Raw genomic sequence first — 27136 nt, forward strand, 5'->3', positions numbered from 1 at the left:
GCATGGTCTCATGTACATTGGGGAAATGAAGCATAGACTGAGTGACTGTTTTGCAGAACACCGATGTTCTGTCTGCAAAAAAGACCTGACCTTCCAGTTGCCTGCCACTTCAACATACTACCTTGGTCCCTGGCCAACATTTCTGTCTCAGGGTTGCTGCAGAGCTCCAACAAAGCTCTGCACAACCTGGAAGAACAGCAACTCATTTTTTGCTTGGGAACTCTATAGCTTTGTAGACTCAATATCAAGTTCAACAATTTTAGGACTTGAGGCCCTTCTCCGGTGACCTTACCCCAACCCCCACACATTAGGAACAAAACCAAAGTTGCTGGAAAAGCTCAGCAGGTCTGGCAGCATCTGTGAAGGAAAAAACAGAGAGTTAACATTTCAGGTCTGGTGACCCTTCCCTAGAACGTGTTTTTGCCCTACACACTAGGCCTTGTTATCACATGGTCTGCTATTACACAATACCCACTGTTAGCCACTAATAGACCCCATTAGCATCCATTCATTCCCCAAGGCTAGAGACAAAACAAAAACTGCAGATGCTGCAATCCAAGGTAGACAAACGGGCCTGGAAGAACACAGCAGGCCTGGCAGCATCTGGAAGAAAGGAGAAGCCAAACTTTTGGGTATTACCCTTCTCCAGGGTATTGGCTGACTGTTATCCACTGCTTGTCTGTTCTTCTCACTTCTCATGCTCTATCTCCACCTATCGTTTACACCTTAGCCCCTCCCCCCACCCTATCTTCTGCCTAAAAACGATCATTTTCCTAGCTACCATCAGTTCTGAAGAAGGGCACTGGATCCAAAACATTAAGCTCTGATTTTTCTCCACAGATGCTGCCAGACCTGCTGAGATTATCTAGCAATTTCTGTTTTTGTAACAGATTGAGCAGTGTGTTGATTTACTGACTTACCAGTGAATGATAATGCAGTGAATTTCCTGAATGCATTAGTGTGTATTTACACTTCTGCCTCAGTAATGCATCTTCTTGATAAGGGGACTGATTTGCACTTCTAATAATAACTGAACAATAATTTGTGTCTTAAATAATCTTTACACGAAAGTGACGTAACAAAATGAAGTCAATTTGTATAGGAGTATTGACTTGTGTTTATTTTTATTATTATTATCCATGTAGCATATGTAGGATTTAGTCCAGATACACTGCAATATTTCAACAATACATGAGCTGTATATTTTAATGAAATATTTGTGCAATTCTAAAGCACAGTATTTACTGGTAATAGATTAACAAATAATTAATTTATTTCTTTTTACACAGCAAGCTCTCCGTGAAGCTCAGGAAGATCTGGATATAACTCAGAAGATTCTAGAGGAAGCAAAGAGCCGTCTGGAGGATGTGGAACTTGGAATAGCTGCTCTTGAAGCAAAATACTTAGACTGTATAACAAAGAAAGAAGAATTAGAAAATAAATGTGAACAGTGTGAGCAGAGATTGATCAGAGCTGATAAGGTAATAAGCACCACATTTCTATTTTGTACCTGCTGTTAGTAAACCAAGTGCTTAAATGGTTCTTCAAATTCTTGAGAATGTAAACTTAACTAACGGCAACATTCTAATTCTTCAACACCAAGCAGTAAGTGATAAATAATGATAATGACCTATTGCAAGAATGGTAAGAGAAAACATTCACCAGAAACTACTCTTACTATAGACTTTACTTGGCATTGATCTTCCATGCTGCCCATGGATCCTTTTAAGCTGTTTCCTGACCAGTTAAGGTCTCTTTGCAGCCATCTTACAACATTTGTTTTGTGGAGACTGGATTGTATCTGTGGTATTAATTACTGAGCAGTAAAACTCATCATATCCAACCATTGCAAAGCATCACTAGGCATTGTCTGCCTTCCCAGACCTGTGTTATTTCTTTTGGAGTCTTCAAGACGTATCTGCAGGGTGACATTATCCAAAGACATGGCAAAAGGTTCCTTATGTACATTCCTGACATCCAGTTCTTCCTCATCACCTCTTCCAACATCTCCTCTTACTGGTATCAGACCACTTCCCAACATTGTTAAATGTTTCAAAGATCAAAGCTGTTGCCTATGACTCCCTGGACAAACTTTCAATTTTATTTCTCTTCTCAGCCACTGTATCAAGTGGACCCTGATCACACTCAAAGTCAATGTTCCATATCATCCTCAGATCAACTTCCATCTTCTGTCTCACAATTATAAAGGCCACCTACATCCATCTCTATAAACATCTTTCAAAGCCTCTATCTCATGGTATTGTTGTTCTCTACAGAATTCAAGGAAATTCTTGGACTATTTTTTCTGCTTGAATTATTATAAAATTACTGTTAGCCAAAATGACTCTCCTTTTATTTTTTACCAGAACTAAATAGGACCAGAAGAACTAGGAGCAACAGAAGGTTATTTGACCCCTCAATCACTATTATTGCAGTGGATTCTGTTAATGGTCTTAACTGCACTTTTGCTGCCTTCCTCCCATAACCCTTGACAGCTCTATATATCAAAATTCTAAGTCAACTTGAATATATTCAATGACACAGCCTAAACCAGTTTTTAGAAAAGAGAAATCCAAAGACTATTGATCCACTAAGCTAAGAAATTTCTTCTTATCTCCATCTCGCATGGGAGATGGCTCATTTTTAAACAGTTGGCACAGTTCTGGATTCCTCCATGAGTGCAAACTTCATCTCAGGATCTGCCCTTTCAAGCCTCCTCAGAATCTTGTATGTTTTAGTAAGATCACCACTCATTCTTCTAAACTCATCTTTTCCACAGAAGATAACCCTTCATCCCATAAATCTATCTAGTCAATCTCCCTGAACTGCCTCCAATGCAGATATAGCCCTGATTAAATAAAGAGGCTAAAACTAACCACAGTCTTCCAGACGTGTAAAGTTGAAGCAAGACTTCCCTACTTTTATAAAAACATATACTGCAGATGCTGAAAATCTGGAATAAATACAGGAAATGCTAGAAATAATCTGAAGGTCTGGCAGCATCTGTGAAGAGGAGAATAGAATGAAAATGGGTGGAATCTTTGGCTGTTGCTGGCATTTGGATTGGAAACAGGAAGGGCATTTAATTAGGTGTTTTGATGCTGTCCCTGAACCATACTCGGCACCGACCTCTTTTGGAAGTTAGTTCTGAGCGGGAAGGCCAATAGGTGACTTTCCCACCAGACAAGCAATTGGTGCCCTTAAGCGGCCAATTAGCGACCACAAAGGATTTCATCCCACCGTTGCTGGTATTAACTCATTTGCAATGGGCAAGTCACCCTATACGGCATGCCCGCTAAATAAAACCATGCAGAAAGCTTGTCACTTCTAAAGCCTTCAAGTAAAGACACTCATTGGCTGTTGAAAGGATCCAGAAGGGGTGTAGCCATACGTCATTCCCTGCTATTGACCCCTTTCATCTTTATTTCTTTCAAATCAGTGTCTCACAACCCCCTACCATACTCCCAAATTACTCACCTATGTTGAGTTGCTGACCAATCCCTGAACTTTGCTTTTCTGAAGCTGCAATAACCTTTGAAGCATAGGAGGAGTAAGCCATTCAGCCTCTCTAGCTCTCAAATCTGCTCTGTCTTTCTAGATCATAGCTGATCATCTGTCTCAGTGCCACTTCCCAGCCTAGCTCCTACCTTTTGATATCATTATTATCTAGAAATCGACTGATCTCTGAACATACTCATTGACCCAGTTTCCACCATCGCTGGGGTAGAAAATCTGAAAATTCCATTTCTGTCTGAATAAAGACATTCCTCCTCATCCAAGTCCCAAATGGTTTGCCCTTTATTCTGAGAATACCAGCCCAACCTCCTGAATCTCTTGTCATAGACAGTACCACCAACTCAGTCTGCTGAACCTTCTCTGCACTACCCCTATGGTCAGTATATCATCCCTCAGGTATTTGAACCAAAACTGCTCACAATACATAGTTGTGGTCTCACCAAGGTTCCACAAAAAAGTAGCATGACTAGTTTAGTCTTATACTTAAATCCCTGATTTCACTTGACCTTCCTATTTGCTTGCTGCACCTGTATGTTAGTTTTCAGTGACTTCTGAACAAGGATCCCAAATTCCTTTTAAGCATTAACACTTCTCAATCTCTCATCATTTAAGATAAACTCTACACCTCCGTTCCTACTTGCAAAGTTGAAACCTCATACTTACTCCGTCTGCCACATTCTTGCCTTCACACACACAAAAACACACACACACACACACACACACACAACACACCAAATGATTGTGAATAGTTGGTGTTCAAGCATTGATCCTTGTAGTACCCTGCCATGCCCTGAGTATGACTCATTTATATAAATTTCAACTCCATTTTCTTTCTCTTAACAAAACCTCAATCATATCAACCTATCACCCACTAGTCCACATGCTCTAATTTTGGTTATTCAGCTCCTGTATGGGACAATATCAGAATCTATTTGAAAATCCAAATATACCACATCCACTGGTTCCAGCTTATCCATTCTCCTAGTGTTTCCTCAAAAAAAACTCAGCATGTTTGTCAAGCATGATTTCCCTTTCATTTATATATGTTGACTCTGCCCACTCAGGTCATTATTCATTATGTACTGTGGTACTGCCACATATAAGTGGTGTTAACCCCAGTTGGTTGGCAGCTGTCAGTAGCCAAGAGTTCTGCCTAGGCACTGCCTGATTGGCATTTTATTAAAAGCCCTTCTGGTCAAAAGGAAGTACAGTTCTCTCACCAGCATGCCAAGAGGCATAATGCTCAGCAAGAATTTTCCCAAGCTTTCCACACATATTCCAGCAAGATCACCTCTCACAATTCAATGAGTATAGGCCCATCTACTAATTCTTCCCTTGTAAGATAACAAATTAATTCCAAGAATCACCGTAGTGAACTTTCTCTGAACTGCCTCTAATGCAAAAATATCGCTCCTAAAATAAAGAGGCCAAAACAGTAGACAAGAATTTAAATGCGATCTCATCTTCAGCAGTTATATAAAGACTTCCCTACTTTTATACTCCACTTCCCTTGTATGAAAGGCCAACATTTGTTGCCTTCCTTATTCCTTGCTGTGTTGACTTTTGTCAATCACATGTGAGAACACCCAGGTCCCTCTGTACCATAGCATGCTACATGTTTAAATAATATTCAGCACTCCTATTTTGCCCAACAAACTTCTTTTTTCTCCCATAATACTCCAAATTTTTGCTCACTTGATTGCCTTATCTGTATCCTTCATGCATTTTTTTTGTATCCTCCACTCAGCCTGCTTTTCTACCAAATTTCACATCATCAGCAAGTCTGGCTACAATACACTTGATCCATTAATCCGATTCTCTATTTTCTGTTAGCCAGTTCTAGCAGGAGCCAGTCTTTCAGATTAATTAAGGGTGAGGACCCTTACTTAACCTGGAAGATTGGCTCCTGCTTCTTCAGTTCTGGAATGCCTTCTGTTGGCAGCCCTATAGTCACTAATTAATCAATTTAAGGAAAATCAGGGTGAGTGACTGTGCATCACATAGCAAGCCTTCTGACCCCGTGCAGGTCTGACAGTCGAGTCCTGACGTCTACAGAAAATCCAGAAAAAAAGTTCAGTTTGTAACTTATATCTCAGCTGAGAAAGTTAGAAATCTATTAGATTTTAAGTGAGTGAAAGGCAGAAAGGTGGGAAGAAGAATAAGGACTCTGATAGCATAAAGGGTGGGACTGATTAAATGACTAAATTGTCAAAAACCAAAGGAAGTGATAATGTAACAAGAAAAGGAAATACACTTAGGTAAGGTATGAGTTGCAAGTTCCTGAGTAGTTATCATTCACAGTAAAAGAAATAAGAAAAACAAACAAATCAAGAAGACCTCAGAAGCCTCTGTCTGTCTTGTGAGCAGCCTGGCTGCAGCCAAGCAGTAAAGATTTATCTGCTCAACAGCCAACCAACCTCTGATAGCCGTATTCGACTTTTAAATTTGGGAGGACACGTGGGCAACCCATTCTTCCAGATTTTTCAACTTCAAACCAGATCTCTCTCACCCTCATTCCCTCCTTGCTTCTGAGCTAATATATTAACTTTTTAAATAATTCTTCACAATTAATCAATGCACAAGGCTAAAAATGACTACCAATAATATTGGTAGGTGAATGCTTAATTTAAACAATTGTCAGGGCATAGGAGTGTCTTATCAAGGTGTGAAGCAGTGACTCATTCAACAATATCACTAATAATCATTTCTAACCTAATGAATCTTAGCAATTGAAAGAAAAGTACAGAAAAAAAATCAATGTTCAGATTTATTTAATCATTTTCTCCAGTTGCTAAAAGTTAATTGAATAAAAAATAAAAATAAATATTGCCAGTTATTTAAAATTTCATAGTTTGTTATTCAAGAGGACAGTTTGCTATTCTGGAGTATAGCATGTTTTTTTTGAAGTTACCCTTTTCCCTCCAATTCGTTTTCCACAGCTACTAAATGGACTGTCTGATGAGAAAATCCGCTGGCAAGAAACTATCCAGAACCTCAACCACATGATCAATAATGTAGTGGGGGATGTGCTAATCGCAGGAGGGTATGTGGCTTACCTGGGTCCTTTCACGGTGAGTAGTACAAAACCATTCACATCACTTCAAATAAAGCTTGTCTGTTACATAGGGTCACCCTAACCCAGAATACTGCACAGAGCACTGCTCAATCATTGTGATATCTTGAACCATTGGGACATCATAGGAGCTCTTCTCATATTCACCTTGTGTGTAATCTAAACAGCATTAATTTTCAATTTCACAATACATTGTTTAAAAAAGTTGCCTTAACAATGGGTACACGATATAAGCAGATGCTCATTGGGATTCAAGATTAAAATGGCTTTTACTCTCCATTTTTGAGCACACAAACTCATTTTATTTGATTCTAATAGGTTTGGCGCTGCTTGGCCTGCTGTGTTCATCCAGCTTCACACTTTATTATCTTGATAAACTACCCATCAAGTTTTAAGAGTTACCGAAGAAGTGCAGTTACATAGTTTAAGAACTCCCAATGTAAATTAGTTATCCCAGCCCATTTGGGTTGACCCTGTTATTACAATATTGCTATTTAGTTTTTTGGATGTCCCAACTTAACTTTTAGGGAGAATATCGTGCAGCAATGAATGAAGAATGGCTGGCAGAATTTGTTACACTTGGTCTTCCGCACACAAAGGAATCCAACCTGATTTCAACATTGGGTGATGCTGTGAAGATACGATCCTGGCAGGTCAGTTATTTTCATTCATTTTAATGAGACAACAGTTTGATCAACTGCAAATCCGAACAAGTAAAGTTTATAGACAACTTGGTGAACTTACCTAGATATATGCACCAACTAATTTGTGTGTAGTGAGATCTCACATAGGCCTGTGTGATAATGATAAATTAATCTTTGGTGTTGGTTGGGGCCAAATATTGACTAGGATGTTGTATTTAAGTTCCTGTCCATTTTTGGGTTTGCATTCATATTTCTGGTACCACATTAGCAATAGGTATTTTGTAACCAGATGGCTCTGTGGAGTCCAGCAACACAAAGGAATACGTAAATGGGATAAAGAATCAGCTGGCGGTTGGTGTCCCAAGGTGGGAGAAAGTTTTAAGGTTTTATATGAGAGTACTTTGTTTACAGTGAAGTTTTATTTGTTGAATTTTTGTTTTAAAAGAGCTTTGAACAGTTTCTACCACCATCCTCTCCTTTTCAGCAATTCTTGTTACCTTCTTGTAATATTGAAGCCTACCCACAAACTCTATTTCTTGCCCATATAACATTATCTGCATTTTCCACAATTGCTTTGATGTGTAAATGCTCCTGAAGTAATAAGTATTCTAACATGGGCAGAGGAGGTGGCTATTCAACACTTTGAGCTTATTAAGCCATCAGTTGGATAAGGGCTGATTTGTACCTCAATTTCAATTTAGTAAAAATACTTGATGCTTGAAAATTTCAATTGCCCAGCATTGGCAGTCTTTTGGGACAGAATTCAAGATTTCCACAATCCCCCACAAAACTTCTGGATTTCACTCCTATATGGCAAATTTCACTTTTAATGTTATGCCCTCACATTCTTTATTTAAGTGTATTTACCACTGTATCTTCTGTCTCACAGATTGCAGGTCTTCCTAAAGATGCACTGTCAGTGGAAAATGGCGTAATCGCACAGTACACTCAACGGTGGCCCTTATTTATAGATCCACAAGGTCAAGCAAATAAATGGATAAAAAATATGGTAAGTGTCAATAATAAAACCATGCAAGACATTGCCTGACAGAAAAACTTGGCTCTTCACACACTGTAGTGAAGAATAGTTAGCACCATATAAGGAGTGTAACGTATGAAACAAATTACAGTATGATTTGCACCTGAGTTCATTGTGACACTGGCAGCAAGTCCTGCTGACCATACATTCTGGGCAATTAAGGGCAGTATGCTTGCAAACTCCTGCTATCCATGGAGTGTGCTGATGCTCATTGACAGTTGTACAAGCTTGGAATATCCTGCTTTCAAAGTTTGATGTGCTTAATAGTGTCTCAGTCAGTAACGTATAGCCTTGTGCAAAGTTCAGTCTTATAAAAAAAAAAGGCACATGATTCAGTTTTTGGTTTTTGTGTCCCAGTTGGGGTGCTAGTAATGCTTTCATGATCCTCATTAACTGAGGAGTAAACAATTTACTAACTGCCCTCCTTTTGTTGATAATTTAGCATTCTGTTGGAATTTATTTTGAGCTAGCCATAACAAACTGCCCGAACTCGTGAAAAATGGCAACTTTACTGATGTACAGTACCAAAGGGAAGCTGGTATCTGTGGATCTGAACCCACTGTGGGCCAATGCCACCAGGAGCAAATTTAGAAGGAAGTATCACAAAAGTACATCCTATTTATCACCTAAACTTATCTATGGTCCGGCAACATCTGTGGGCAATGAAACAGAGTTCTTGTTAAAACATAGATAACAAAGTGTGGAGCTGGATGAACACAGCAGGTCAAGCAGCATCTCAGGAGCACAAAAGCTGACGTTTCGGGCCTAGACCCTTCATCAGAGAGGGGGATGGGGAGAGGGAACTGGAATAAATAGGGAGAGAGGGGTAGGCGGATCAAAGATGGAGAGAAAAGAAGATGGTTAGAGAGGAGAGTATAGGTTAGGAGGTAGGGAGGAGATAGGTCAGTCCAAGGAAGATGGACAGGTCAAGGAGGTCGGATGAGGTGGTAGGTAGGAAACGGAGGTGCGGCTTGAGGTGGGAGGAAGGGATGGGTGAGAGGAAGAACAGGTTAGGGAAGCAGAGACAGATGGGCTGGTTTTGGGATGCAGTTCGGTCCGCCTCCCCCTCTCTCCCGATTTATTCCAGTTCCCTCTCCCCATCCCCTTCTCTGATGAAGGGTCTAGGCCCAAAACGTCAGCTTTTGTGCTCCTGAGATGGTGCTTGACCTGCTGTGTTCATCCAGCTCCATACTTTGTTATCTTGGATTCTCCAGCATCTGCAGTTCCCATTATCACTCTTGTTAAAACATTTTATTTTAACTTATGATGAAAAGTCACAGGCCATGAACATTTGAGAAAATTTTACGGGCTTCTAAGAGTGGTGGACAGGGTGACTTAATTAGGCAGGAGCTGAAATTCCACTTTTTCATGATATCATGTTCACATTTTGAGATTAACTTGCACGCAGGTTTGTGGAAGATTGGCCATCACATTGTTCATTGGCGAATTCCTACTTGTCAGCATATTTGCATTAACGTGAATACTCATTATATTAAAACTTATTTAACTAATCCTAACTCCATAATAAAGCCAGCAGCACATAAGAATCTTGAGGAACCCAATCTACAGTCACTTAAAGGTATCGTGCAATTGTCAACATTGTACATTTGTGCCCAAGGTCAACAGTATCCCTTAGGAAGGGAACAAGAGAATGGCAGTCTGCGCAAAGACTCAGAATCATCAAGAAGAAGTCAGCGATGTGAAAATTGTAATGTGAGGACAGTGTCTTTGAGAAGTGGGAGAGGATCGAAGGAAAGACAGAGTGGGGTCAGGCGCATGAAGGAATGAAAGCTGGGGGGGTGGTTGTCCTAGGCCTGACAAGTGTTGGTGAGGTAGGAAAATGAACAGCCTAAGGGGTGTTCTCAGTACTGTCTACATGTAAGTCTGTCTTTCAGAACTCTGTATTCACCTGCAACATTACAACTATCCCTGCTCTGAGTGATTTTGGACCATGTCCCTTACAGAAGGGAGGACCAACTGAGCCTACAAAGTCAAAAATGCTCTATAAAGTGTAGCCCTGAACACTAACATGAACTTTGGGGAAGTGACGACCTTATCGCATTTTCGCTGGACTATTAATCCAGAGATCCAAGTAAAGTTCTGGGAACATGTGTTCAAATCCTGCCATGGCAGATGGTGGAATTTGAATTCAATAAAAAAATCTGAAATTAAGAGTCTGATGATGACCATGATACTTGTCAATTGTCAGGAAAAATCCAACTGGTTCACTAATGTCCTTTAGAGAAGGGAATACCTGGTCTGGCCTGCATGTAACTCCCAAACCCGCAGCAATCTGGATGACTCTTAACTGCCTTTTGGGAAATTAGGGATGGGCAATAAATGCTGGCCTAGTCAGTGATGCCCATATTCCATGAATAATTTTTTTAAAAAATGAATTCAAAGCAATAACATAGTTTTTTTTATTGTGGTAGAAACCGTTTTAACTCCCCTGTAGCTATTGATGCTTGTCAGTCAGGAGGCATGCCAGTATATTAGTACTCTCATTAAGCTAGTCTCTCTAAATAATGAGAATGCATACATGAATAAAGTGAAATCAATGTAATGTGAAGCACTTTCAAGTGAAAGTTGAATTTGAAAAACACCTATGCCACTTCTGTGCTGTCAAAAAGTCTTAAGCTAACGGCAACAGAATTGGGCAGGAAAATTGTGGTGTGATGGAGCACCTCCCTGTTTATAAGTCAGGAAATCCAACTGGAAAAGAACATTGTTTACGGTTGAACACCAAAATAGAGGCATTAGTCATATCGTACACAGTCTAGTCCTAACCCAGGACACACTGTTCTGCAGACCCATCCCTGGTTCTGATTTGGATATTTTCCTAATCAACCTGTTCACAGATTTGATGACACTCTGGAGTAGGTGGGACTTGAACCTCTTTTTCCTAATTAACTTGTTCAGAGATGTTATTACATACCTCACTTCAGGAGTAGGAACACTGCCAATGCGCCACAACAGAGCCCCTAATGCACCACAATAGGGCTCAGCCGATGAGTTCCAGCTGGGCAGGCCTCTGCCAGTCAACGAGCTCCATGAGCAGATTATTTAGTGTTTCCCCACAGGCTTTGTAGTGGTTATCACATCTTGGATCTCTTTTAAAGCATTCCCATGCTGCATTGCTGCAATTTCTGCTGATGGTAGGTTTCACCACTGTAAAGCTACGCCTGCTGTATGACTATGTGTCTTTCTGGCACATCTCCAGCATTTTAAATTTTAATTTTAATTTAAGTCATGTGGGAGCCCACAAAAAGCAAGAGTACAGATAACAAGGTGTACAGCTGGATGACCACAGCAGGCCAGTTGGCATCAGAGGAGCAGGAAAGCTGACGTTTTGGGTCTGGACCATTCTTCAGAAATGAGGGAGGGGAGGGGGACTTTGAGATAAATAGAGAGGGGGGAGATGATGATGGAAGGTGGACAGAGGAGCAGACAGGTGAAGATAAAACGGACAGGTCAAGGTGGTGGGAATGGAGCCAGTAAAGGTGAGCGTAGATAGGGAGTTGGGATGGGATTTGGTCAGTTGGGAGGGAGGGGCGGGTAGGTAGGAGGGAAGATGGACAGGTCAAAGAGGCAGGGATGAGGCTAATTGGTAGGAAGTGGGTGTGGGGGTTGATCAGTGGGATGGGAGAAGCAGATAGGTGGGAGAAAAGATGGACAGGTCAAGGAGGCAGGGATGAGCTGGGCTGGTCTTGGGATGATGTTGGGGGTGGGCAGATTTTCAAGCTTGTGAAGTCCACATTGAGACCATTGGGGTGCAAGGTTTCCAAGCGGAATATGAGGTGCTGTTCCTCCAGCCTTCAGGTGGCATTGTTTTGGCGCTGGAGGAGGCCTAGGATGGATATGTCGTCCAAGGAGTGGGAGGGGTAGTTGAAGTCATTCACGACTAGGTGGTGTAGTAGGGATGTGTAAAGTACAGAAGTGTTCACATCTATCTTTCCACCTACTAAACACTGTTTTCCTCACCACAGATACCACCTGATTCAGTTGGCATTTCCAGTATTTTCTGCTATCAGACTTCCAGCATCAGCAATATTTTACTTTTGTATTGTGATTATGATATGTACAAATAACATGGTAGTTGAAAATTTATAACCTTGCATGACAAGGGGAAAAACTGAATTCAATGAATTCCTCTTCTTGTGTTAATTTCCAGGGTCTGATAGGCACTCAGCTATCCTCTGAAAGGATAGGCAGAGATCTTCAGAGTGTTTGTTTGTGTGACATAAGTCGAATTGAAACCATGAACTACAATTCTCCACTATGTCATGTGAAGCCAAAATCATTTCAGAGCAACAGTTACAGCATCTACTTCTCAACAGTCATAATTTGATTTACCCTTTGTTCACTTTAGGAAAGAGATCAAGGATTAGATATTTTCAAGATAACTGACCGTGATTTCCTGCGAAGTCTGGAGAATGCCATCCGCTTTGGGAAACCGTGTCTGATGGAGAATGTGGGAGAGGAACTGGATCCAGCCCTGGAACCTGTACTGTTAAAAATGGTACAAGCAAATCAGCAAATACACACTGGTGGAAAAGTCATTTTGTAGTACAGAACATGAGTATTGTTGAAAAAAGGCAGGCTGTCAAAGGACAGGTGGAAAAATACAAATTTCAAATGGAGCAATAATTTATACTGCATGCAAGTAGTATGCTGGTCAACTAATCAAGTCTAATTGGTTGAAGCATTGCCATGGAGAATGCATCAGGGAACTATTGTCTTCACACTTTATTGTTTAATTCAGAAAAGGCACAATGTCTGATGTATTCTTTTTGCCTGAGAAGACAGGCTTCTATGTAAGTCTGCCATTAAGCACCCCTTTCCCATGCAGCATAAATTGTTGCTTCTTTTCAAAGTTAGCATTCTTGCATCTGTCCCGCCGAGTGCAAGGCAAAAATCTTACACTGCATGTCTCTTTTTCAGCAAAACTGCTGGACGTTCTGATTGCATGTTCCCAGCACATAAGGTTTTACTCACCAAGAACACGAGCAGAAGATCATGCACTCCAGCTATTGGTTGTCCATTTATAATGAATATAAGAGGCAATCTTTCAGCATGTGCCACCAGCCCATGAGGTCCCACACTTGGAGCTGTAGCTGGTTGCATAAGTGGTCACAAGGCCACAGTTTTAATAAAGATACTCATTGATCCATAAGATTATTTTCTATTGACTTCTAGATAGAATGTTTTCATAGTTTGAATGTAATATTTATATTTTTAAAGAAAGAAAGTCCCAATTCAAAAGCTGTACAGTATTAACTATTGCCACAGATTCAATAGCCTGTTTGTAGTTCAGCATCAAAACACATATACTGACTTCGTAAGCCAATGCATTTACATGTATTTGTTACTTAAATAGAATGCCCTAAATTGTGATGGAATAGTTGACTTCTATAAATTGCAGCTGTACAACATACAAAGTCTGTATCCAAGCCATGCACATTTTGGCACTTTAAGCTTTCCATATGCAGCCATACAAAAAACAAATTACAGGATTTGTGCAGGGCGTGTAAATAAATTGGCCGCACATAACTAAAGAAAATCTAAAAATATAGTACCTATTCAATTAATGTGGAGTCTATGACGCTGATTTTCTTAGCTGTGTGACTTGCACAATAAACTGGCAGGACCTGTTCAACTATTGTAAAAACAGTCCAGTTTTGACTTCCGTTGTCATGTGAATATTGGTCTCATGCTGTGGAGTCACATTAAAGTAAAACACATACAACAGACATCTAATCTCCCCTTCCTTCACTGTAAATTGCTATAATTGCAAAGGTGCATTCTCACAGGTGGTATAATTTTATACCAGTTACATCTGTTGGGTGTATACACAGTTGCATTCTGCCACCCACCATTTATAATGTTGTACAAGATATCTTGGATATATTTGTTGAAATTGAATTCATGTCAACTAAAAGTTAAAATTAAACAGGGCAAACATCTGAACTGCTACTTATGAACAGGATGTTTGGTCCACACCTCATCAAAGCTTTCTCTTCTGCTTTTCAGACCTATAAACAGCAGGGCAGTACTGTCATAAAGCTGGGAGATTCCGTCATTCCTTATCATGATGACTTTAAAATGTATATCACCACCAAGCTACCAAATCCTCACTACACTCCTGAGATATCAACTAGGGTGACTCTCATTAACTTCACACTTTCTCCAAGGTGAATAACTTGGTCTTTGTAATATTGACGATATTGCTGCTCTTGGATATATTTGAAACATCAGTTAACTTCAGTTGCCGAACAGGAAAAGGAATCAGTCCCTGCCATATGCACAGATTCTTCCAGCCACTTACACTATTATTTTGCTTTCTTTGCCAGCGATCTGTTTTCCTAAACCATCTGCTGTCAGGCTGTCCACTGGTCGCACCCTCCTGCCTTCCATTCTCTCTTACTTTTTTCTCCCTTCAACTCCCTGCCACTATGTATTCCATTGTCTCTTGCTCAAGTAGCATTGAGGATGGAATAGGAAGCATCATTAATTTATGAATACTGTTACATTCTGTGATGTTGGCCAGAATTTTACTGGCACATCCTGGATCCCACAATGAAGGACTGTGGAAAAGATTTTACTAGCAGTGACAATCAAGAGTCACCACCTGAAACAGTTATTCAATTGACAAATGTAGCCTTCCTCTCCAAGCTGAGACTGTAAGGAGAAGGAGAGGGCTCCCCATGTTGGGGTGTCCTTAAAGGGCCAGGAATAGGTCTCCTGGATATTGTCAGTCTAAGAAAATCATTTCTTTCAACTGTTAATCTGATTTGTAGAATTGATCAGGAACACTCATTCTGTTCCTTTCCTGCATTTGTAGACAGCAGCCCTGGATATCTCACTTCTCACATCAGTGGCATGTTCAATTGGTTGTTTTCTCATTTTTATATACTGGTGAACAAATCTGAATTCTGTCTTTCAGCCCCTTCAAACTTAAAGAAGATATTTAACCAAAAAATTCAGTTGCCATGCTTTGATTTAATTAGTTTGCTTGTTTTTATGACATAACAAAATTAATATTAAGGTAATATCTTTGAAAGCAAAATAGTTATGTTTCTGATTCCGCCTCCTAACGTGAAAATGTAGAACATTACTAGATTTTAAAAGTGCAATAACAGTAATTAGAATTAGAAAATCACTGGATTTTAGTATGGAACTTCTAAAATGTATGTTAACGTCACAGCGGTCTAGAAGATCAACTCCTGGGTCGTGTGGTAGCACAAGAACGCCCAGATCTGGAAGATGCCAAAAATCAGTTGATTGTCAGCAATGCTAAAATGAGGAATGAGCTGAAAGAGATAGAGGATCAGATACTCATGCGCCTGAGCACCTCTGAGGGCAATCCTGTGGATGATGTGGAACTAATTAAAGTGCTAGAGGCATCTAAAGTTAAAGCAGGAGAAATCAAGGTTAGTATCAGTTATTCACTCTGGTTAGTGGTGAACATTTCCTCAGTTCTCAAATGAAATGTGAGAAACATTAAAGCTTTTACACACATATGTACTAATATGTGGTACAAAGACATGGTATGCTGCACAGCATAATACATGCATGTGACACACAAAATGAACACACAGTTATAACAGTAGACTTCCAAGGTGATATCGAGTTTTCTGTGATAATATTAAAATTCACCTTCATGTGTTCTGAATAAAATCCAGTACTTTTAGAATTCCAACACTGAAATATTTCCAAAGTAAGGCAGCATGGTGGCTTGGTGGGTAGCACTGCTGCCTCACAGGGCTAGGGAACTGGGTTCGATTACACCCTCGGGCAACTATCTGTGTGGAGTTTGCATATTCTCCCCATGTCCGGTGGGTTTTCTCTGGTTTCTTGCCACAGTCCACACACGCGCAGGCTAGGTGGATTAGCCATAGGAAATGCGAGTTACAGGGACAGCGTAGGGGGTGGGTCTAGGTGGGATGTCCTTCAGAGGGTCCTTTAGGAGTTCTATAATTATAAGTTTGGATCCAGGTTGGTCTGAATGTGGGAAACAAAATTCAGAAATGTTAAATTCAGTTCACAACATTTATTGAAATACAGTGATACTGGAAAGGCAGAGATATGTCTGAAAGGGTGGTGGTAGGAATGGCGAAGTGGAGATATGACTGGAAGGATAGAGATATGAATGAAAAGGTGAAATAATGATGAAAGTGCAGTAATATTGATGGAAAGATGATGATATTGATAGTAAAGTGGTGATATCAATGAAAGCACAGTGATACTAATTGAAGAATAGTGATAGCAATAAATGCACAATGATACTAACTGAAAGATGTTCATATTAGTGAAAGTGTAGTATATTCATTTTGAAACTTTTTTATGAGATGTGGGCATTGCTGGTTAGGTCAGCAATTGTTGCTCATCATTAGTTGTCTTTCAGAAGATGGAGTCACCTTTCTAACTGTTGCAGTAAATCTAGTACAAGTGCAACCACAGTGCTGCTGCTGCTGCTGAGAGAGTTCCAGGATTATGATCCTGCAATAGGGAAGGAACAGCAGTATAGCTCCATGTCAGGATAATGTTTACTTGGAGAGAACTTGCAGGTGGAGATGTTCCATGCACAAGCTCCCCTTGTCCTGTAGATGGTAGAAGTGTCAGGTTTGGGAGGTGCTGTACAGGAGCCTTGGTGAGTTGCTGCAGTGCATCTTTTAGATAATACACACTACTGCTAAAGTGTACATTTGATAGAGGGAATGAATGTTTAAGTTAGTAGATAGATTGTTTATCAAGAGCTGTTTTGGCCTGGATGGTATCAAACACTGAGTGCTGTTGGAACTGCATTCATCTAGGCAATGGACAGTATTCCATCCTCTTCTGATTTGCACCTTGTAGGTAATGGGCAGACCTCAGGGGGTCAGGTAATTATTTACTTGCCACATAGTTCCCAGTCTCTAACCTGCTTTTGTAGCCACAGTTGGGGACGGTTCAATTCTATTTCTGGAATGGCAATGCCAGGGGTATTCAATGATCATGATGCCATTGAATGTCAGGATGAGATGGTTAGATTCTCTCTTGTTGGAGATGGTCTTTGGCATTTATGTAGCACAAATGTTACTTGCCACTTATCAGTCCAATGCTGGGGGTTCTGTTCTTGCAGCATGTTGGCACAGAATGCTTTAGTATCTGATGAGTTGCAAGTGACATAAAACATTGCACAATCATCAGAGAAAATCACCACATTTGACCTTATGATGGAGGCAAGTCATTGACAAAGAAAACAAAGATGCTTGTGTAGTGATTATAACAAAGCCAGGCAAGTGGAATATCAGTTACCTGTTTGGGATTGTTAATCTGGTCCCATCAGGGAGCCCTGGCTGACAGATAAGACATCCTGTTCACTCTGACAGCTGGCTCTGAGGGAGCTGGATCAGTATCAAGGACTCTGCACTTGTAAATAATGGTGACTTGGTGACCATGTACTGGCCTTAGTGGAGTTATTTAAAGTTTGGACTGAAGAACTTACTCTGAGAAACTCCCATGGCTATATGAATGAACTCAGATGATTGGCTTCTGACAGTCACAAGTATCTTCCTTTCTGCTCTGCATGATTTCAATCACTGGGGAGATTTCTCCCAATTCCATTGGCTTCAATTTTGCTGGGACTCCTTGAAAGCCATACTCGATCCTTCATGGCAACAGCAGTCACTCTTACTTCTCTTCCGCGATTCAGCTCTTTTGTCCATGTTTGGATGAAGACTGTAATGAGATCAAGAGATGAGTATCCCTGGCAAAACCTAAAGTGAGCATCAGTAAGCAAGTTATTGCTGTGTCAACACCACTTAATAGTTGATGTGGAGGAGATATCTTATGGCTCTTGTTGATCCCAGTGTAGACGGTGTGGCATTAGAGGTACCTTGGACATCATAATGAGGTATTCTGACCACCACCTCTAAACAATGTATAGTATGACTGCCCATCTCTCAACTGCCTGGCATCCATGGAATCCAAGTAACTCTACTGTATCTTTGCTACATCAGGAAACTATGACTGGAAAGTTCCCTTTAGGAGGCTACTCCACATTTGTTGGACATTATGTTGGCCCTGGGCTTCCAGACACACGTACTTTTCATGTGAATGCTCTTCATGCAGCGGCCTCAGAACCAACACCTTCAGGTGACTGGCTCCACTGGAGTTGGTTCCAAACAGCCAATGTGGGCAGTATCAGGAACAAAACAGCTTCTCAGTAATGTGATCATTGAGCAGTCTCAGTACACATAAATAACATTTGAATACTGTCCTCTGAACATTGTGACATTGAGGTCTCCAAAAGGATCAATGGAATACCTCTACATAGACTTCAGATATCACTGATTGCAATTAGATATATGCTGCTGAAACTGTTTACATACAGTAGGAGATTGTACCTGTGGTACCGAACATGAACATTTTTCACCCACCTGACATTACCGAAGAAAGACAGCAGTGCAAATAGGATAATGATGTAGACATTTCGTAGTCTAAGGTGTGAATTAAGCAGTTCCTGCACCTTGTGCAGGCTATGGGACCATGGAAGATGATTGTGATCATGCGACTAAGGTGAATCTTTATAAATCATCTGACATTACTGGTGCTTCACAACAATTAGTAGGATTAACTTGTAATGAAATATTCAAGATTGCCTGTGGCCAGGATTTTTAGTCTATGTATTAGTTCAGTGCATGAGATCCACATAAGAATAATGCGATAAGATGTCTCTCACATTGTCCTGTCTCAGTCTGTGTTTAATGCTTTTGCACTCAAAGGTCTTCTCTTTGCTCACAAGCAAATTTGCGCCCTCAGAGAAAGAAAAAGACACTCCCAGGGACAAAAAATAAGTGCTGCTGCAGCCAGTGATGCTCACATCTCATGAATGAGTTTAAAAAAAAAAGCCACTGAACCCTGGTGGTAGTTATTTTTCATTTTGCTTGTGCTTGTGCACTTGAAATTTGTTTGAGGATGGAAGGGAACATAGGTAGTACTTCACGGAGTAATTAGTAGGTTCGGCTTCTCAATCTAGGTCCCTCCCCACAAAACTTCATGCTCCTTTCTACGTTGTGCTCCCTATCAATCCCATTGATTTTGATCTTCCTATGTTACCCCCGAATTCTTTTGTAATTAACTTTTATTCATCTTCTCAATTTTTTTTCCCAGTGACCCAATATGGTTTAATTATGCTGAACATATTGATGCACGATCCTCTCATCAAACCTAGTGTGGTGACCATCAATGAGCCTCAACCCCACCCCACCATAGCACCCTTTGCAGCCCAACTTGTATTGTCTCCAACTCTTATATGCTGAGTTGTACCCACCCCCACTTTTTAGTTATTATCTCCTCCGCAGCCCAGCACACTGTTTCAAATCCCCATAATTAACTGAGCCAACATCCCCACCACAGAGATAACAAGGTGTAGAGTTGGATGAACACAGCAGGCCAAGCAGCATCAGACGAGCATGAAAGCTGACATTTCGGGCCTAGAAAAGGGTCTAGGCCCGAAACGTCAGCTTTTCTGCTCCTCTGACGCTGCTTGGCCTGCTGAGTTCATCCAGCTCTACACCTTGTTATCTCAGATGCTCCAGCATCTACAGTTCTCCCCACCACAGAACTGGGCCCTAATAACCCTCCTTGACTTTTAACGAACAGACACTATGTACCATCCACCCCGACCACCTCACCCACCTACTTGGAAAGACAGCTCCAACTGATGAGAAATTGGATCTCAATCAACCTCTGTGCAGTTCCCAGACTGCAATAATATGAACCATCTAACTCATCAGGCCACACACTCAAATTACTGCGTTCAAGTTCCTCGATTGATATTGGATGATGTCCTTGACATACAGTGCCAGAATCCCTGAATTAAGATAGCTTCTACCCCCCCGACCCCCCCTCAACCTGACTCAGGACTTCTCCCTGTGGACTTCGGATACAGCCATTTGATTGAAGCATAGTCAATGTGTTTGCCATATAAGTCTCTGGCATGTGCTTTGACATTGCATAAAAGCACAGCGCTACATCCACCCACTTAACTGACTACTGCTGGCAAACACGACAGGCGGCCTGGCTTTCTGACTGTACAATAAGGCAAAGCAAGATACAATTGCTGTGAGCATGTAAGTTTTCAATAAATTGATTTTGATTTGATTTATCACTGTCACATGTACCAAAGTACAGTGAAAAGTGTTGTCATACATGCTTTATACGCAGAATGAGGGGGCAATGTACAAAAAGGAAAGACACCTTCTATGACACCCTTTCTACGTGATGCAGCTTTCAAAGAAAATTTCATCATTTTAATAATTGGAGTACAGTGATAATAGTGAAGGCAAGTCAAAGATGCTGTGAGTATCCAAATAGTCAGAAAGTGATGGAATGCTAAGAAAGAAAGCTAAGAGCCCTGAGGTGTACCCTGCACTGATCCATGAGATGGATGCCTTTCCATGTGCACAAAGTGGCCTAGCAGCAGCATTATAATGCAAGATGTTGATACACTCCAAAGTACACTATTGGACTATATGTATTTTAAGTGGCTTAGTTATGTATCATGATGATGTGATGAAGCTGGTACATGTCTGATGCCAACCTTTGAGGACAGGCATGCAGGATACCTCCCATGAAGCGTACCCAGAGACAGTGGAACCAATTAGAGTCACACAGCACAGAATGAGACCCTTCAGTCCAACTAAACTAGTCTCATTTGCCTGTGTTTTAGGCCCATATCCCTCTAAACCTTGATAATAAAGTGTGAAGCTGGATGGACACAGCAGACCAAGCAGCATCTCAGGAGCACAAAAGCTGACGTTTCGGGCCTAGACCCTTCATCAGAGAGGGGGATGGGGTGAGGGTTCTGGAATAAATAGGGAGAGAGGGGGAGGCGGACCGAAGATGGAGAGGAGAAGATAGGTGGAGAGGAGAGTATAGGTGGGGAGGTAGGGAGGGGATAGGTCAGTCCAGGGAAGACGGACAGGTCAAGGAGGTGGGATGAGGTTAGTAGGTAGGAAACGAGGTAAGATTATGTACTATTGATGCATATAGATAGGTTTCTTGTGCGCACTGGTGAGATTCCTGTCTTACCATTCAAACCTTGGGTGGAAAATTGGGCCTTTTTTTTCTTGACATTGAAAGTGTTTCCAAAAACGACATATTTTCCCAAAATACGCATTGTTGCGCATGTCATTGGCTGGGAAAATTCAACCCTTTCCTATTAATGCATACACTATATTATTAATGGAAGTTGTTGATATTCACGGAAGGACAACATACGTCTTGGAATAATAGAGATAGTAATGAATGCACCATGACATTACTTTGAAGACTTTTATAGAAAGGCAGTGATATAAGTGAAAATGACACAATATTGATGGAAGATGCATCAATAAAAGAGTGATGAAATTCATCATCTGCAGTAATATTAATGGAAGAACACTAACAATATGAAGACTGTGACATGGATTGGAGCACAGTATTATTAATCAGAGTACAGTGAGAATAGTGGAGAAACAGTAATTCTAAGAGCACCTCCATGATATTCCGAGAAATACTGCAATATTAGTGGAAAAACAATGGTACAAATGCAAGTATTAAGATTGTTATTATTTGTCAAACCACTATCACTTCTCAAAATATTTCACAAGTTCCATGGAATTTCTGAAAACACAGTTATACGCTTTTTCTCCTCCAGGTATCTTAGTTGTATTGAATGAAGTCTCATCAATTGAGATATCATGAAGAGCCTCTTGGTATCCCAGGATTTCAGAAGTGGAATTCCTTCCCTCCCTCATTATTCCCTTTCTACTGCACCCCATAGATTGGTGTTAACAGTTTCTTCATTATTCTCAGTTCCACACCTACTGTTTTCAAACTTGATTACTTTGTTTCCCCTTTTTTTTTTGAAAGCGGGACCCTTTTCAATGGCTCACTAGCCCTTACATAAGGAAGAGAAAATGAGCTTCTTCCTGTTTATAATTGCTCTTGCACTCGTGTTGCCCTTCAGAATAACGGAATTAGACTGGCTGTAACAACCTGACTTAATTAGCTCTGGTTCACAACAGACTTTTGGCCACCTGGGCAAGGTAATACACAGTGAAATATTAATGAAGAAAATTATCAAAGAAATACACATTCTAAGTCTGTGCAGTACAAAGCACATGGATAATATAACATGCACCTTTTCAACGTTCTCTGCTGTGCTGAATATGTAATTAATCTTTCCACAGATAAAAGTGACAATAGCAGAACAAACGGAAAAAGATATTGATATCACTCGGCTGCAGTATGTTCCTGTTGCTGTTCGCACACAGATCCTATTTTTTTGTGTGTCCGATTTGTCCAATGTGGATCCCATGTACCAGTATTCTTTGGAATGGTTCCTCAGCATCTTCATGTCAGGCATTGCAAATTCTGAGCGAGCAGGTACACCAATCACAACAACATGCAATTTTAAGTTTGCACATACATCAAGATAACGGAATAACCCACTGCTTTATACTTTTTTTAAATTCTACAGCCATTTCTTCAGCTGATTCTTTAGGGATAATTTTGCAAGTGAGGGGTGTATCATGTATCATACTAGTACCTACATTCAGTAGAATGTGATTCCTCCGTCACTGAGCGCCCACTCTGAGCCATTTCGCAAGCCAGGCAGTTCTACATGGTGACAGATCTGCTTTCACGTGGTCCTAGGCAGAGATTTTATTATAGATTTCCTGCCCACATTCTTGCTGAGGTTTTAAGTATCCAGATAATTCTGAAAATAAGAATGGAAAAGAAATTAAAGAAAACTGAAAATTAAGTTATGAGTAAATTAACATCCAACCATCAATAAATGTATTTATTTATAATTTTTTTTATAACTACGAGTTATAAAATTCTGAAACTTGTATATAAAAACTCAATGATCTGGATTTTTAAAGGAGTACTGATTAAATTATTTTTCCTTTCCTCATGGACAAAGACTTATAACTTCTAATCAATTTTAAGTATTGCATATCTACTCCCCACCTATTTACGGAAGTGGCAGGAAGTCCTAAGTTGCAAAAGCTGCCTGCCATCAGTTAGTAGGTAGGATTACCTCCTGGGCCTTTGTTCATAGGAGGGAGCATAATCGGTATGGAAGGGCAGATTATGGAAGGCAAGATGTAAGCCCCTCATGTGAGACCTAGAGAAACATTCACGTTCCTGTTGGCCCCACCAGAAAAACTATAATTTAGAATTTACTGTCCCAACCAGTCTTGTGCTATGTTTCCTTGAGAGTGACGCATTACTGCTTCCTGCTCTGGCCACTCGTCATTGGGACCGTTATATACATATATACACAAAGAGAATATTGCTGGCTTCAAACAGGTGTCCCTGTAGATAGCACAGGACAGCAGAGGAAAATCAAAACTGGTGGCTTCAGGTTGGAGCACTCGAGCAATTTTGACTGCTTACATGCCTGTTTCTCACCAGCTGGCTGTGGTTAACATCTTCCCTGTAACTCAGTATTTATCTTTTATAATCCTTAATCGGCCAGAGCTCAGGAAATGAAAGTATTCATCACCTTTAAAAGAGGCAGATAGAAAACCAGGTGGAAAAAAGTTGCATTGAATTATTGTCCTAAATTATATTCAATTGAGGTGGGTGTGACTTAAACACAACTGTTCACTTTGTCCCTCAGATACAGTGGAGAAGCGGATAAAACTTATCAATAATTACTTCACCTACAGTCTGTATCTCAGCGTCTGCAGAAGTCTCTTTGAGAAGCACAAGCTGATGTTTGCTTTCCTGGTGTGCGTGAGAATCATGATGAATGATAACAAGATTGACATGGTCAGTACCATATGCATAATGTTCCATTGCCAAGTCATAGAAGTCACAGCTGAATAGATGGGCTTTTGATTCACTGTTTATTTGCTTGTGCCACTGTTGGCTCCCCATTACAAATTTCAACTGTAATCTTATTTCCAATGAAGTCCATAAGAAACTGTCCTTGATCCCTTCTTATTTCTCATTAACACGCTGCCTTTTCAGTGACATAATAAAAAATTACTTTGTCAGGTTTCACATGTGCACTAATGTCACCTTACCACAAACTCTTTTAGCCTTTCATCCCACACTCTGATTTGCCCATCACCATCGAATATTTGATGAGCAGAAATTTTCTCAAACTAAATACTGGAAAGAGCAAAGCCACTGTCTATAGACCCCGCTACAAACTCTATTCTCCTCCTTAGTCACTGTCTGAGGCTGAACCAAACTGTGCTATGTGACTCTGACATAAACTTCCAATTATACATCTCAAGTGTAACTGATTTGGATCACTGATATACATTGGTTTCAGGACCAAGAGCAGCCTGAATTTAAGATTCTCATCCTCGCTTTCAAATGTTTTAATTGTATCACACTGCCCTATCGCTGAAATGTCCTCCAGCCATACAGTTGCAATAACACTCACCATGTTTTTATTCTATTCCTTCAGCAATAAATACTAAAATTCCATTTGATCTCCTTATTACCTGCTGTAAGTGCATACTGGCTTTCTGCAATTCATGCATGAGGCCACCTAAATCCTTTGTACTGAAGCAGTTTGAAGTTTCTTTCCATTTAGATAATATGTTGCCTTTTTAATTCTTCCAGCCAAAATTGAAAACCTCACACTTATATTAAAGTCCATCTGCCAATTTTAATCCATTCACCTAACCTATCCATTTGTAAATTCCTTCATTGCAACTTACTTTCCCACCTATTTTAGTGTCATCTGAAAATCTGGCTATTTCTAAACCTGCATCCAAGTGACTAACATAGATTATGGATACTTGGAGCCCAAGGACCAAACCCTTTGGCACCTTACAAGTTGCCAACCAAAAAAAGACATATTTATCCCAACTCTCTGTTTTGTGTTGGTTAGCCAATCCTCAATTCAAGCTATATTCCTGCAGTGTTACCTCCGAATCTCTTAACCTACCTCACTCATAGTCACACCCTCCGCTTCCTGTTCACTAACTGAATTCGAGGTAATTAGTGTAAGGGGTGTGATTGCCCCCTGAAACATAGGTAATTCTCCTCCTCGCTACACAGTATCCGAGCTCAGACTCCAGCTCATCAACTCTGAGCCAAAGTTCCTCAAGCAAGCAATATTTGCTATAATTTCTTTGGACTTTTCTATAGTTACCTTAAATATTGTCTTCAATAGTTCATTGTAGCAACGTACTCCTCATCCTGATAACATTGTGCATGGCAAACATTTCATTTTAACCTCACCCATTATGCTTCCTGCATTAATCAACATCATATTTTTCCGTTGTTGTCAATTCCCTAACCAATGATAAGAATATTTCACTATTTAACTACTCAGTCTGAACTGTGAAATTAGGACCTAAGATAGCACGTAAACATAGTATCTGACATTAGATGTAATTCTGTTATTGGAGAACATTAACTATATATTCCTGACTATGCTAAGAATGACACCAGAAAAAAATTTAAGATTATCAGCGATTGCAGTGTAATTACTTTGCATATCCTAGAAGCTGAGTCTATTCACACATAGGACCCTGATATTTATAGGCAGGAAGAATATATTACACAATTGATAGTTATTATTGCTTGTTAAATGCCTTGTTAATATCACAACTTGCCTCATTAACATTCAGACTCACAACTCAACAAATGCACCAAAGAAGCTAGACACCAGGAAAACTTAACCATGAAACCAGTATAAGCACCTGGGTATTCACTTGCCCTAAGTTTACAGACATTAGCATCAGAAATATACACGCCTTTTTGAAACTTCATGACACATTTTCAATCTCCTTACTAATGTACTTCAATGCTGCATTGTGTGCTGCACTGCCAACTATCAGTGTAGTCCTGCAGCATTTGTGAACTTTCTGCTTAGGAACATGCATCCAGTTCATGGACCGAATGAGGTTGCATCTCTGGCCTATTTGCTTTCTGTAGAAGTGCTCATTCACTCTGAGCCTACTTGGACATTCACAACATCCATGTCTTACATTGTCTTGCCTTGTCTCATTATGCTTTACCCCCTCAGCCTGAGATATTAGGCTTACATTATTGGTGTCTTGCTGTGCAGTTTAGCACAGACACAAAGCTGGGAAGCTTAACAGGATTCAGAATTTGGGAAGGTAACAGCCAGTGGTGTTAACATTGCAGACAATAGTGAGAGTGGAAGAGCATGGGACTTGGTGGGAAATGGGTACAGGAGCAGAGATAGGATATGTATGAGATCTCAGAAAGAAGATGGTGGCACTTATGCTGGCACAGTTGAAAGATCAATGACCTTCTTCCCACTGTGATGGGCATTCCTTCAGACAGTTGTGACTGGGCAATCTTGAACTCAGCTGCCATGGTCTGGTGTCTGGTGTCATGGCCTCCACTGCTGGTCCTGGTTGGGGGTGGGGGGGCGGCGAAGGAAGTCTGCATTGGCACCACTCTGTCCAGCAGGATCTCCAGGACCGTGCCTGCAAAGTGGGAGCACTGATTTTTTCTTATCTGCCATGTCCAGGGCAAATGTCAGGAACTGTGCAGGGAAACGACAGACTAACAGCACTTCTTTGGGTACAATGGGCTTTTAAAGGTAGAGGTGACTTAATTGAGACATATAAAATAATCAGAGGGTTAGATAGGGTGGATAGGGAGACCCTTTTTCCTAGGATGGTGAGGCGAGCACGAGGATCTCTTTCTGAGATCTCATACGTATCCTATCTCTGCTCCTGTACCCATTTCCCACCAAGTCCCATGCTCTTCCACTCTCACTATTGTCTGCAATGTTAACACCACTGGCTGTTACCTTCCCAAATTCTGAATCCTGTTAAGCTTCCCAGCTTTGTGTCTGTGCTAAACTGCACAACAGATGCCAGGCTT

At 40.6% G+C, this 27136-nt stretch overlaps 1 protein-coding gene and 1 long non-coding RNA gene across 5 annotated transcripts in view; one reads left to right on the forward strand and one right to left on the reverse strand.

Annotated features, from left to right (window-relative positions):
- Positions 1–27136, forward strand: part of dnah1 (dynein, axonemal, heavy chain 1) — a 392016-nt gene that overhangs the window by 288196 nt on the left and 76684 nt on the right. Inside the window, exons 57-65 of the mRNA XM_059649497.1 lie at positions 1290–1481; positions 6456–6587; positions 7117–7242; positions 8123–8242; positions 12642–12791; positions 14303–14463; positions 15477–15702; positions 22492–22687; positions 23931–24082. Coding sequence (XP_059505480.1) covers positions 1290–1481; positions 6456–6587; positions 7117–7242; positions 8123–8242; positions 12642–12791; positions 14303–14463; positions 15477–15702; positions 22492–22687; positions 23931–24082 — 1455 coding nt within the window. The remainder of the gene's footprint in view (positions 1–1289; positions 1482–6455; positions 6588–7116; positions 7243–8122; positions 8243–12641; positions 12792–14302; positions 14464–15476; positions 15703–22491; positions 22688–23930; positions 24083–27136) is intronic.
- Positions 1118–27136, reverse strand: part of LOC132210119 (uncharacterized) — a 118545-nt gene continuing 92526 nt past the window's right edge. For 3 of the 4 annotated variants that reach the window (XR_009446309.1, XR_009446311.1, XR_009446308.1), the window contains 5 exons: positions 22855–23021; positions 17760–17992; positions 15929–16273; positions 12681–12779; positions 1118–1408 (listed from right to left, as the gene is read on the reverse strand). This is a non-coding gene — a long non-coding RNA (uncharacterized LOC132210119). Of the gene's footprint in view, positions 7220–12680; positions 12780–15928; positions 16274–17759; positions 17993–22854; positions 23022–27136 lie in introns of all 4 variants that reach the window. The other variant, XR_009446310.1, reaches the window with a different exon arrangement.

This window comes from Stegostoma tigrinum, chromosome 11, assembly GCF_030684315.1.
Source record: "Stegostoma tigrinum isolate sSteTig4 chromosome 11, sSteTig4.hap1, whole genome shotgun sequence".
Classification (NCBI taxonomy): domain Eukaryota; kingdom Metazoa; phylum Chordata; class Chondrichthyes; order Orectolobiformes; family Stegostomatidae; genus Stegostoma; species Stegostoma tigrinum.